We start from the raw sequence: 14893 nt of genomic DNA on the forward strand, positions 1-14893 counted from the left end.
TTTGTAATGTGGGAAGTATTTCATCTTTTTAATTTGAAGGTTTCCAGTAAATCTCTCTTATCAAATCTTATTAGTTAACTTTTGATAAAGTTTATAATTCCTTTAGGTCCTATACCCTTCTTATTATAGTTTTATGCAAGTTTTTGCCATTTCCATTTACAAATAATTTCTAATATAGAGGAAAGCAATTGGCCTTTGTATATTTATATGTATATTTATATCTAATCAAATTTCTTAACTCAAACCATGTTAGTACAATGTCAGGTTTCTGAGATATGCAACCATGAAATTTTCAAATAAAGATTTTTTATTTCCTCATTTCTAATATTTAAGCCACATATTTCATTTTCTTATTGTATTTGTTAGATGCTATATAGTGTGTTAAATTACAATAATGTCACTAGCCAGAATCCCTTTTTCGTTCCTGGCCTTCATAAGAATACTTCAGTATTTCTTCATTCAATATAATGTTTTGAAAACAATATATAGGTATAATGTTTTGGCATTTAACCTTTTTCATGTTTAACTATTTTTTTGTTAACATTTTACCAAGAGTTTTGCTACTGAATTCTAGCAAATACCTGTTTATTATTTATATAATCAGATTGTTTTTATCATTTAATTTGACGTAAAAAGTACGTGAGACTTGTTAATGGTGATCCATTCCTGCATTTCTGAAATCAACCTTATTTGATCATAATGATAGCTTTATTATTCTTTCAGTACACTGCTGGACTCAATAATCTAAGATATTTTAATTAGAATTTTTGCATCAAAATTCATTAAAGATTTGGCTTATAATTTCTTTTCTGTGCTAGTTCAGGTTTTTTGTGTCTAGACTATGCTGGCTTCTAAAAAATGAATTATCTACAGTCTATATTTATTAGACTAACAGAATTTATGTGTTCTTGTTTGTTTGGTAGAACTTCAAGTGTAAAACTATCTGCGTATGGTGACTTTTTAAAAAGAAGACTTCCAGTTTAGTTCATGTTTGGTCATTTCCATTTTCTCCCTTACCCTTGGTCAAATTGGTAACATATATTCCTAGGATTCTCCTTGTCATTTTCAGATTTATTTCCATTTAATATGGTTTATATTTATTTTTCTTTATTCTTTACTCACATTTGCCAAAGATTTGCCTATTTTATTCATTATTTTAAAGAACTAGCTCATGCTTTTACTTATCCTCCTTTCATCTTTTTTTTTTTTTTTTTTCCTTTTTCTTAAGTTGGCTCCTTTTCGTGGCCAGGACTATCATGAGGCAAGTGAGGAATTCTTCAGCACAAAATTTAAGGAGTGCTCAAAAATTCAGTAGTCAAGAAAAACTATATTTTAATGCAAAATTTTAAAAATCAAAATTAATGCAAAAAATCCATAATGGATCAAAATTTTAGATAAAGATGGCATCAGTTTGACTTAATTTTTCCTTTTTGACTCAGGCTCCAATATGTCTCCAGACGGCACTGCTTCTTGGTTTGTTGATTTTCAGGCTTGAAGAAAGCCTTTCAAAGTGTGGAAACTGTGGACAAGTCTCTGTCTCTATGACTGTGAAACCCCTATTAGGCATCTTTGATGAACTGTGTTATCTTTCTTTAGCAAACAATAAGAATCTTTTAAGACACTCTCAGTGACAGATACAAAGGTACCCCTCAAAGCTTAAATTCTAGAAGAAAGACATATGTACAAATGTGGAAAATTTAGGTGACATCAGGTGAAAAATTCAGAGAAGAGATTATCTGGCAAATAATATCAGGCTTACAGTTTTAATGCTTCTGGAATAACTGCTAAAATCCACCAGGTGGTGGAATAAAATGAGTTACAGTGCAGTTTAGCTTTACATATTTTCCTAGTCAGAGATGTAATTTTAGAGAGAAACTGACAATTACATATTTACATTTTTATTAGCCTACTCATGAATTTTCTATTGTATCTTTAATTTCTACAAATTAAAATGTATGTATTGAAAGATTAAAGATTTTTAACCATTTTATATCCTTTCTAGTGCATGGCAGTATATAAACAAACCAAAAAACCTCTAGTTTAAAATAGGTCTGGAATTTGGTTTAAAACAAAAGAAAACAAAAAAACCAGAGGCAACCCCTCCTAGAAGATGATTATCTTCAGCTATCAGGTTTTAGTAAAAAAAACAAGTCCCTAATATTAGGCATTTTAGCTAGAATTATCACATAAAAGGTTAAGATTATTGTATTCTCTTTCATACAGTTCTTGTGTGACCTATTTTCTCCTATTCAGAAAATTTTCAAGTCTAATAAAATTTATCTTAATGTCTGTATAATGTATCTTTCATGTATATCTTTATTCATTATTGATAGTGATAGCAATCTTGTGTGTATTAAGACATCAAAATGATTTTTTAACATGAATCCAAATTGAAGTTCAAGTGCCTTGCTGTAAGTCACAAAATTCATCAGTAGTCAGACTATCCTGAGGTCTCCAAATCCAGGTCCCGCTTTTCATCATGCTTGATCATCTGATAGTCCTCACTGGATAGAGATGAATTCAGACAGTTATTAACAACTTATGTTGACCTAACTAGGACCTATGGAATTCTAAAAAGAGGTAAAAAATTGAATGATTGTTCCTGAGGAATTTACAATCTAATGGGATTAACAGTACAGGAATAATTATGCCTTATTATCAATAATAAAAAAATATATATAACCAAAAAACTTTTAAACAAATATATAGCCATACATTATGGACTAAAATACTATCCTATCTAAAAACTGAGTGCATTTAATTCAACTTACAAGTATCTACGTGCCTACTAGGTGCAACGTGTCATGTTAGGTACTAAAATATTTTTTCTTACTGAATTTATCATCTAATAGCATGACCTAGGTTATACTGCTAACCCAGGTTAGGTTAGTTTGCTAACCCCAGATTACAAAAAAAAGCTAATGAAATAGCATATTTTATTTCTAAATTGATTTTTGAAAATAAAAATATAATAAACTAATGTTAAATTATAAACATTAAGCTGATGGTCAGTACCAATGAGTGTTAGCTTTGGGATTTTTCTGTTCTTGAAAAAGAATAAGGAAAATTTGGGATGTGATCTTCTTGACTTTAACAAAGCCTTTCCTACTGTTCTTACTTATTGGAGCTCATTCATATGGAAGAATAAATAACTATTTGTTGAATTGAAAATGTTTGCCGCCTCTCTTCCCCAAATTTCATGGTCCTTGATTTTTGTGGAGTTGCTGCTGTCTTACCTCTGTTTCTCAGTCTCCTCTTCCATCCCCTCCTCACAGCACTTCTTTTTGTGGTCTGGCTTTGGGCAGTTTCATCCATTCTCACACTTGGAGTGACTCCTAAACCAACATCTGTAAACTTGACCTTTCTGAATGTAGCATTTCTAATTAACCTCAAAATTTTTCTTTCTTGCTATGCACATTCCACCTTAAATTCAACCAGTGAACCCAAACTCATCGCCTTGCCTTCTTAAAACTAGCATCATCTTCCAAAACTCCTATTTCTATTGGTGTAACGAGAGTGTCACATATGCTTTTGCAGATTGTACGCTGAACAAAAGGACTCAGCTGAGGTTTGAGTGGTAGCTGAAACTATACTCTGTTCACAAGTGGTGCACTTGGGTGCAGGGCTGCATCAGCCGTAAGCCTTGTAGCACTTCCTCCACCCAGAGAGGACGCCTTTGTCTAGTTCACACAAAGGTGGCATATGTGCTATTGGAGGCTCTGAGTATCACCACCTTTTTCTTCCAGTCACCTATTTCAGAAACTCAGAATCTCCATTCATTCTTCCCTCTTTTAGTCCCCCATATATAATATGTTGCATTCATCCCTTTCTTTTCATGCACAATACTAGGAGCCGAGTGTAGCCTAATGCCTCATTCTTGAACTGTTTTAACGACCTCTTCATTTAACTGTTCCTCTTTGTCCTTTCTCTGCTCCTGTCTTTCATTCACCCTCCTACAGATTACCTTTCATTTAAGTGTAGTTTTATCTTGTCATTTCATTGCTCAAAAACTTCACAGTTCCTTACTGTTTAAATTATTAAGAACAAACTCTTCAGCCTGTCATTCTTCAACCAGCCAACCAGCCAGAGTCTAAAATATGTGTGGCACCTTGTGCAGTATCTTGTGTCTTGTAATGCCTCAGTAAATATTTACTGAATTATTTAAGACCTCCTACAATATTTTCCCAATGCCCATCTTCCACTTAGATCCAACTAGTTCCCTGTATATACCCTAGCCACCACTGTGAATGACTTGATATTTACAGAACTGATACCCAACTGTGCTGTCTTCATCACTTTATTGTTGCTGATTCATTCACTTGGGGTGTTATCCATGCCCAAATTGTCAAAATCTGTTCCTCTCAGACTTTCCTTGTCTGATCCGTGTCCTTGTCATTTCCTTTAGATGGAATGTCATTTCCTTTAGCCACCTTTATTATGGCTCACTTGCCTTTTTATTTTCTTATTTTAAAGTCACCCTTGGTTTGTTCCTCCCACTAGATGTTAAGCTTCTTGAGGCTAACAAGTCTTTCTTACTTGTCTTTGCCTCCTCTTGAGCCCCCAGTTCAATGAGGAACATAGAGATGTTAAAAAATGTTTGTTAATTGAGCACCATCACCCATTTTTAAATATGCACAGAAGATAGGGTGACTAAGCATTAAGCTTTCAGAGGAGAGGTACCATTACTTAAAAATGGAAAAGAAAAATGATTATCAAGGACCTGCTGTTTTAAAATTTTTCCCTGATGGTAACTAGACAGAAGTAAATACAAATTTTGATATCATTGGGTTTAATATGTAAAGTTTGATTGAATTAACTTATTCCACTTTTTTTTTTTTTTTGGTAGAAAGGTGCTGAATTCCAGGAGCATGAGAAGATTCTGTCTCCAGATTTTCTTTCAGTTGCACAAATCACTGAAATGCTGGCAGAGGATGTAGATGGAGTTCAACAGTAAGTACTTCAATATTACAACCAAATACAGAACAATTCTAGTTCTGCATCTATAGTGACCATGATATGTTGTTACGTATTTTATTTACTTATTTAGTTAGTTAGTTGAAAGGCTAAGAAGCTTTAATCCAGGCTGTATTATTAATTAGCCAAAGGAACTCAGGCAAGATATTTAGCCTTCTTGAATATCAGTTTTTCCACTCATTTGTAAAATGAAAGTAATTAAATTAAATTTCAAAGTCATATATGTTATTATATATTTTAAACCTTTTTCATAATGCTTGTTATTATATTTCACACTGATATATATATAAGTAAATGATCTACTGTATATGTTTGTGTATGTATGTATATATATATATATATATATATGTATATATCAAGGCTCTGGAACACAAAAATTCTCAAGCAATTGACTTTTTGCACTGTTCAGCAGTCTTCATTATGGGAGAAATGGATTTCAAACCAATTTGTTAATCTTAACAGAGAGTAGGGATTTATTATTAAAAACAGCTATTAGCATATATCATCTCTTTTCTCTTTCATTTGTAAAACTGACTGTCATTATGCACAAGAACCTTTAGGTCTTCTGTCTCATCATGGCAAAAGTGAGTTGTGTTTTCTGTAATATTAATAGTTAATATATTTTATAATTTTGGAAATACTGAATATTAGCCATCCACCTGTGATTTTTATTGGATGTTAAACTATACTAAGTACTCTGATCTCATATATTTTGCTTAAATATATGAATATAACTTAAATTATAGGCAACAATTCTAATATATGTATGTCTGATTCTTAAGGCCACTGATGTCTACAGTAGATCATTTACTTAGAACTCTAAAACATACACTCAGATAGAGCTACCACACAAATTCCTAAAAAGTGTTTTTAGTACTCACTCATTTTAAAAATGACCTCACTCTAACAGTGGAAGCCTGACTGGTTATAATGTGTGGAGAATGGAGACAATGTGATGATGTTCTAGACTGTCATGTTCCAGGGTAAGATTTCTGTAGGTCATTCATCTGGATATAAGCAGGACCATAATGTGCAAATCGAAAATGACTCTGTCAGTGGTTATCATTTGAACATTTTACAAATATTATGGAATAGAGGTGAATTGCTACTGAGAAGGAAATATGACAGATGGACTGACTGGAAGAGAAATCTGAGTAGAAAAGGCGTATTAAGAGCAGGCAAATGACATTGATAGGCCTTTTCCCAAGATGCTCTTCACCTCCTGCTTTCAAATCCTATGAGAAATCCCAATGATCTGTGATTTAACCACACTGCTTACTATCTGCACCTTTAAAAATATTAGTCAATTAAAAATTTCACAGGTTTTAAACAAGTATTTCATGGTGATTTCACCATTTTTATAGAAATGAATGCTTATTGGGAATTCTTATTTTTAGTGTCAGAATTGATTAGAAAAATGCATTTATTATATTCATATCACTGATTTTTTAAGCCTCAGGTAAAATAGAATCTTCAATTTCTAGGTAACCCCAAATGTTATTGGTTGTTGACATGTAAAAAATAGATATTTAATACTAAGCAGATAGTAGATTAATATGATGTAAATGATATATATTTAATATACTTTATAATTTATTTGTATTAAATAATATATAAAGGATGTTATATTATTAAATGCAGTTAGTATTAAATAAAAGGTATTGCAAACAAATGCTTTTTGAACTTGTCTATTTCTCACCATACCTTAAGTTGTACTGTGTAGGACAATCTTTTGTGACAGTCTTTTTCTTTTTTTTTTGATTATTGGCCTTCTTTGTTTTTAAATATCTAAATTCTAAAAGTGTTTTTAATCTTTAAGAGGTGAGGTGTAGGACAAAGTAAACGAGGGTAATACACAGGGTAATAGAAACAACCAAGTTCAACAGCAGGTTGACCTAAAAGATCATTCTTTTAGGATGCGTCTATGACCGTCTCATTAATAGAATTCACCTGGAGTAATCTCAAATTTTAGGACATCAATTTTAGATAAATGACACCAGTGTTATATTAGGAGCCATTTCTTTGCAAAGTTATTTTCTTGAGGTTCTTTATGTGATTTTTGGTAACAGTAATCCTGAAATATTTGCAATCAGTTATTCATTTTCCATTTAAAATAGCATTATTGTAAATGGGGATTATATACCTTCCAAAATGACAGAAATATAATTGAGGTATCCAAGTGACAATATCATACAGTCTACGAAACTGTAAACCTACTTAAATAAATTATAGGACACCAGCACATTTCCCTACCTTTTAAAATTAAAAATTTTGTCCCATAAAAGCAACCAACCAAATGAAACATTAAAATATCATTGAAACATATTTCTGGAGTGTACTTAAGCAAAGTTAAATGTCTGAGTATATTTTTCATGATCTCCTAACTACTAACAATCATTCATGTTTTAATGTAACCCTGATATTATTTACAGATCCACCCAAATCCCTTTTGAAGAAAGGATAGGGACTAAATTGAAAGTAACTATTTAAATATGGAAATAACATGGAGAGATCTTTTAATAACCTTTCTATAACTTGTCTCCATGAGTTGTTCACCTCTTGTCTTAGGGCTTATTTCTACATGTCATTGTATTTAAAAAATAAAATGCATTCCAGTTTCAGGAGAATGCAAGAATAATGTAATATTTCTACTAAAATTCTTGGTGAGATAAAGTAGATAGTTACATCACCTATCACTATAGCAAAATTTCCTAAATCACTATTAAGCATCTTAGTCTTTCCCTGCATTCTCTCATGCTACATCTGTGCCCTCTGGCCTATACCATCTCCCTTTATCCCCAGAGGAAGAGCTTACAAATCTGCCGGTAAAATGCATGGAAATTACATTCAAACCACAGAGGTATCTTGCTCCAAATGCTTCCTTGTATAGTCTTCTTTGTAGTGAAATAACTGAACAAAGAATAGAAATGTTAAATATTTAGCCCTGCAGCTCAAGTTGAAGGTTAGGTTTCAAATGGTACAAGGGAAAGTGATGGAGGGGACATAAAGGAAAGAGAGTAAAGGTGGAGGGGCCCAGAAGAGATTTCACCAAAATATTCTTAGGCAAATGTCTTTGTTAATATACAATTAAAAACTGAAAAAATTAAAATGTAAAGCATACAACTATTCAGGTCAGATATTTAATTTAAAAAATAACCTGCAGATTGCAGATGAAGAATACACTTAGAAGGAAGACTAACTGTTGGAAACAAGAAAATATTAGACAAAAGCTGATGATTAAAGAGGGCATTAATTCCATAAAACAAGAGATAAAAGAAGAGATTATAAAATATGTAAATAAGAAGTTTTTAGAACTAAGGCAAGAAACTAAAGTGAAGAATAAAACCAGTGTAGAACTTAACCTTGCTGAAAATCCAGTCAGTAATGTAGAAAACAAATTCAAGAAAACTTACTCAAAATGCACATTAAAGCAATTAGAAAATGTTAGAATATTCATCCAACATAGTGAATCAGAAAAAAATTTTAAACTTTATAAAGTAAAAACTTTGATTTAAATATTTTAATAAAATAAAACTTCATGCATTTTGCTTATCTCTAGGTAAAGCAAGTCACCTCAAGAGGATAATTATCAGGCAGGCCTCAGACTTTTCCTTAGCAACATCAGGTAGCAGAAATCAGGAACAAGTAACCAAAATTTAGGGAGTCAAAAGAATATAATTTAGAATAAAATACTAATTTAAGTTGTTGTTTTAGTTAATCCACCTGGATTTTGTTTGAATGTATTGGGTGAGGTAGTGTTATATTTTCTACGTGGATAGCCAATGCTGCCAGCACCATTTTTGAAGAATTCATACTTTCCTCACTAATTTGAAATACTGCCTCTCTCATATACCAATTCTCATTTATATTGGGTCTGTTTCTGGTCTTTCTACCTGTTCCATTGGCTTATTTGTTGATTACAGTAAAATACCGTAGGTTTTTATTACTACAGAAATTTTCTTACTGGCTTTCACTTAAGACTAAATGACATTATACATTAAACATTGAAAAATAAATCTTGCTGACTGATATTGAATTCAAATTGAGGATGCCTGGCTAGTAAGGTAACCGCCCTCCCCAGAGTGCCTGCCCATTCATTTCAGCATCTACCAGTTGAGTTGTGTGCTTGACAAAATGTATTAGTTGGGGTGCTTCTTGTTGCTTGTAACATAAAAAACTGATCATGTTGACTTAAAAACAAAGTACACATGCCTTTACACATGTGTATGTAAAATATCACGTAACAGGATATTCAGAGATAGATTGACCTCAGGGTTGGTTGACTCAAGTCCTCAAGAAATGAAGCTTAATTTTGGGACAGATTTTTCTTATGGTTATAAGACAACTGCCAGTAGCAATGAAAGTTAGTTATTTCCTCTTTTGTATTTTTGTTCCACAGAAGAAAATGAGCCTTACAGTTAGTTATGAATTAACTAGAACAATTTAGAGGAGTGCCCACCAAGAGCAGTAATTATTACAGAGAATGCCATATACTGAAAGGCATTATATGGCATCATGAGAAGGGAGATGAGATTATCATAACTGCAGAGAGGACTCAGATCTCCCTTTGGGGGTTAAGGTCTACCCTGATACTGCTGAAAATGAAATGAATGCTAGAGAGTGAATTAAACACAACATCAGCATTATTTATTTCCAAATTTATTTAATCTTGCTGTATTTATTATTCTGATCATATAATTTATTTCAGTATTATGAATAATAAGAAAGTGGCAATATAAAGTTGCCACACACACACACACTTCCTCAGAAATCACATATAAGCAACAAGGTAAAACCAGTTCCATCCTTGTCCCAAAGAGGAGAATGCTGAAAGCCCAAACCATAAAATGTAAGGATGCCTGCCAGAAGCATCAAGCAGAAGTGCAGGATAAAATACAAGGAAAATGTACATAGTTGAAGATACTAGAATTAACTTTATACTTATTTCTCCAGGTGACAAGAGAACCCTGAGGTGCCATTCCAAGAACCCTTGTTTGCAACAGCAAAACCAGAATATACAGGCATAGAGCAGATACTTCCCATATTTACAAGAAATAGATTGTTTCTGTGATAGTAAAGAGAATTGATACTACTTATTTTTGCCTTTTCTCCACTAATTGTAAAAAGAAAAACTAGAATAATTGACATAAACTTACTTCATATAGAAAATAGTTTGTAATATGTCCAGGTTTGAGTATTAAGCAAGGAGAATACACACAAAGACATTGCAAGAAAAAAAACTTCAGAATAGAAAAAAGCATTGACAGGCAAAGAAAATAGACCAGAAAAATATGGCCATGAACAGACAAAAAAAATACAGTCAAATATTTATCGTGAATTAAGAATACTATGGAGCAATCACAAGAGCACAGAAGAGAGAGGGAAAAATTCAAGGCTGAGATAAGAAGAAACAAAAGGTGATGAAACTTTTTTTTAAAAGTAGCTAAGGAAAGATCTTGCAGAGGTGAAATTTACAAGCAGCCCATAGGAGAATTACCGCTGTTGAAAACACAAGGGTCATAGAAGACAGTAATGAGAAAACCATATAAAATGAAAAGGAAATTGATTTGAAAAAAAAAATTTTTTGAATGTTAAAGATAAAATTACAGCTATAGAAAAAAATGAGTAAAATACCCATAACTGGAATTCTTTAAAAAAGGAAACAGAATAAATATTTAACAATCAAGTTCCAGACCACTGTGAGAAATAAAAGAAACTTGATTGTTTAAATGGAAAGAGACATTGAATTTGAGAGAAAAAATATAAGTAAAGTGACTATATTTCAAAGATGGGATAAGAAAGAGAGAGGGGAGGAGAAAGAGATTTAGAAGAAGAGAGAAGTGGAGGGAAGACCATAAACAGTTTGCACGCTCTGTCTCTTTTGAATGTCATTTTGGACTTAGAGTTTTGATACAACTCTGAATATTTTTAGATTATGAGCATTATGGAGTTTTTATTCAATAAAAATATGTTTTCAAAACAGAAAAGGAACTATTCAATATTTAATCAATTTTAATGTCTAGATTTTTCTTTTTGTTACAGGAAACTGCAAAAGTTTTTGAGTTTCAAAAATCTTCAAACCTGTTTAAAGGAAGCCAGTCTACTAGATTATTATGTATCTGGATTTTTGTGGGCTAGAGGAATGGACTTTTCCATTATTCAGCATTCAAAATTTATGACTTTACTAAATATGTTACTTCATAATCTTAGAAGTAAGTACATTATTTTTTCTTTTTTTAAGAAAAGAAAATTTAGTCCCCTGTCTAAATTAATGCTCTTAAGCAAAAATTCCCAATTCCTTCAATGAAAATTACGGGTAGTTTGGAAAATTATAGGGTTTTTTCCTGAGTATAGCAAAAGAATAGTTCATATCTTCATAAAGTTATAAAACTTCAAATAATACTTAACAAGGCTGAAGTTCTCTGAATAATTAATTTGCCAAAGATATGTTAATTTCAATTCTAAATCTTATCAGTGCCATCCATCCCCAGAATGTCAAACAGTTCAGATTTATCTCAATATCTTTTCGTTGTTTTAACTGTTTTCATCTCAACTTACCTGGAAGTATTACTGGGATATCTTAGAATTACTGTTAATAGGAAGTACTTTGGTCAATATCAAAACCCCATGAAATGGACATTACTCACATCCACTTAGATTTTGTGACTTTTTTTTTCTATATAACATTGAAATTAGTTGCTACAGGAAATTTGGAAATTTCTCCTTGGAGATATTTCAAATGTGATGACTTTTGCTTGAAAATAAACAGAATTACTTCTTGAAAGGAGGAAAAGAAAGAAATCTATCATTTATTTGTTGCCAACTCTGTGCTAGGCAGTATGTTTGGTTCTAATCTTTAACATATATTATGGAACTCAGAGCAACTCCTGCAGGGCATGTATCATAACCACTATCTCAGAGTTGAGCAAACAGTCCAGAGAACAAGGTTGCTTAGCTAGCTGGGAAATGGCAGAACTAGAACCTGAATCTCAGAACACAGTAAATGTAAAGGTGTTTGTGTCTCAATAGAAAGACATGGTTTTTTCTGTGGGAAACAGCTTATTTGGTTCCTTTCTTCATTCCCTTCATTTCCCTTTTTCTTCTACTTTTCTTTTTGGCTGTTTTCTTACTTTTAGTTTCTTTCTTTAAAAATGTGGGCAGGTAGAAGACCTTGCCACCCCTAAAAAATTGTCACCATCATCCTAGCAAAATTTGTGGATGGCTTGTACTTACACAAAGACTGTTCTGTTCCATATAAATTTCTAACTACACAGATGCAGGGGAAATAGAAAGTGAGTTAGCAAAATTAACAGAGAAGCCACTCATGCCCTATGCATTCTTCCTTCTCCTCACCACCCTTAACAAGGGAAGAATTGGTATTCTTGTAAGTCAGGAAAAGAAATAATTGTTTTCCTTCTCTGCAAATGGGAGAATTTCATCTTCGCTTTAACTTATGTGGTGCCATAATAAACATAAATAACTGTACCAATAGAAGAAAAAAATAATTATACTTGATAATTTAAGAAGTTGTGTAATATTAACTGATTTTAAATTATCCTGCACAGGAGAAACATGGTTTTAAAACTAAAACTAAAAGTGAAGCCTCAGGTAGTTAGTGTTGAGAATTCAGTCTTTTCCAATACTACAGTTAAAGATGCATGTTTTATTAAGAGACCTGATAAATGATATAACACTGTTTCAGACTACAACCTTCCAAAAAAGAATTCTTAGTAAATCTAAGACTTGGGCTATTTTTTTTCCCACATGACACAAATATTTGTAGAATCTTTGAGTACTGCATGTCTCTAAAGATATTCCTTTCAACACTATTGCAACACTATTGCCAGAATTTGGGGCAAATAAAGAACCATGTAAATCTCAACTTGCATAGAGAATAATAAGAAAGAGATGCCAACAATAAGAAGAAATGGATATTGAGATTATGTGGCAAAAACTTCAAAACAGCTATTATAAAAGAGCTTAAATGAACAGCTGTGAATATTATTAACATGTAAAGAATCATGAAAGAAACAGAAGGTATAAAAAAGAAACATTAAAATTTTAGAACCAAATTATACAGTGACCAAAATTAAAATTTTACTAGATGGAATCAGTAGCAGAATGGAGACAAAGGAAAAATCAGTGAACTTGAAGACAGAGCAAAAGAAATTATCCAATCTGTACAATACAGAGAAGAGAAGACTGGCAAACGAATGAACCAAATCTCAGGGACCTGTGGGACAACAGAAGTTCTGATACACATAGCATCAGAGTCTCAAAATGACAGGAGAAAAAATACAGTGCTAGACAAATGTTAGAAGAAACAATGGATGAAAACTTACTAAATTTAGCAAAAGACATAAGAGTATAAATTTAAGAGGCTAACTAGGCCACAAATCGGATAAACCTAAAGAAAAACATCAGCTAGCTGGATCTAATTGACATTTGCAGAACACTACATCCAAAACAATAGGATAGTCATTCTTTTCAAGTGTGTATGGCACATTCACCAAGATGGACTATATCCTGGATTATGCAACAATTTTAAGTTTAAAGTAATTGTAATCATACAGATATGTTCCCTAACCATAATAGAATTAAATAAGAAATTAATAATAGAAATATACCAGGAAGATTTCCAAACACTTGGATATTGAACAGCACAATTCTTAATCGTTCATGAGTCAAAGAGAAAGTCACAACAGCTATTAGAAAAAAATTTTAAGTAAGTGAAAATAAAAATAAAAAACACGAAAATTTGTGTGGTACAGCTGAACTGATGATGAGGGAAGTTTCTATAAATAAATGCTTGTATTAAAAAAGAATAATGTTGAAAATGAATAATCTAAGCTTAAACTTTAGGAAGCCAGAAAACATGGATCAAGCAGAAAAAAAAAAGAATAAATTAAAAAACGATCAATGAAATTGAAAATGGAAAACAAATAGAGAAAATCAATGAAACCAAATCTGGATCTTTGAAAAGATAATAAAACTGATAAACATAAAGCAAAACTAAGTAAGAAAAAAAGAAGATAGAAGGCACAGATTATCATTATCAGGTATAAAAAAGGGACATCACTAAATATCCTGCAAACGTTAACAAGATATTAAGAGAATGCTATATATGTAAATTAGAAAACAAAAAGGAAATGACCAGTTCTAAAAAACCACAAACTAACAAAACTCACCCAAGATAAAACAGATAACCTGATAGTTCCATAACTATTTAAGAAATTGAATTTGTTGCTAAAAGCTTATGGAAAAAAAATCTTCAGGTCCAGATGTTTTCACTGGAAAATTCTACTAAACGTTTAATGAAGAAATACCACCAATTTTATATAACCTCTTTCAGAAATAGTAGAGGAAAGAACTCTTCATAACTAATTTTATGAGGCTACAATTATGTTCATACCAAAACCTGACAAAGAGAAAGAGAAGAAGGTGGATGTGGCAAGAGGGGGAGGAGAAAGAGAAGGAGAAGAAAAAGGAGTAGAGGAAAGGTGGGGGAGTAGAGATAGAAGAAGGAGAGGCAATTACAGAGCAATATCCTTAATGAACATAAAAATATTCTCAGCAAAATGTGATCAAAATGAATCAAGCTATTTATAAAAAGAATAATATACATGACCAGTTGTGGTTTATCCCAAAAATTCGTTGCTGGTTCAATATTGAAAATCTGATCAATGATAATAGTCAAAATAAGGGGAAAAAATAATATAAATAGATTCAGAAACAGTGTTTAACTAAAAAGAACATCTATTCATTGTATGTTTAAAGTCAGAAAATTACAAAGTGTTATCTGTCAACTTCATAAAAGACACATACAAAAAAGCTACCATCACACTCAGTGGTGAAAGACCAAATTCTTTTCCCATAATATCAGGGTCAAGGTAAGAATGTCTACTCTCACCACCACTCT

General features: G+C 31.9%; 1 protein-coding gene across 13 annotated transcripts in view; it reads left to right on the top strand.

Annotated features, from left to right (window-relative positions):
- The window catches only part of CABCOCO1 (ciliary associated calcium binding coiled-coil 1), a 124172-nt gene that overhangs the window by 4039 nt on the left and 105240 nt on the right, over positions 1–14893 (top strand). For 12 of the 13 annotated variants that reach the window (XR_004323952.1, XR_004323953.1, XR_004323947.1 and 9 more), the window contains exons 2-3: positions 4847–4950; positions 11017–11186. Coding sequence is in view for 3 of the 13 variants with exons in the window: in XM_032491470.1 (XP_032347361.1) it covers positions 4847–4950; positions 11017–11186 (274 nt within the window). In the remaining 10 variants the exon portion in view is untranslated. The remainder of the gene's footprint in view (positions 1–4846; positions 4951–11016; positions 11187–14893) is intronic. The other variant, XR_004323955.1, reaches the window with a different exon arrangement.

This window comes from Camelus ferus, chromosome 11 (genome assembly GCF_009834535.1).
Source record: "Camelus ferus isolate YT-003-E chromosome 11, BCGSAC_Cfer_1.0, whole genome shotgun sequence".
Taxonomy (NCBI): Eukaryota; Metazoa; Chordata; class Mammalia; order Artiodactyla; family Camelidae; genus Camelus; species Camelus ferus.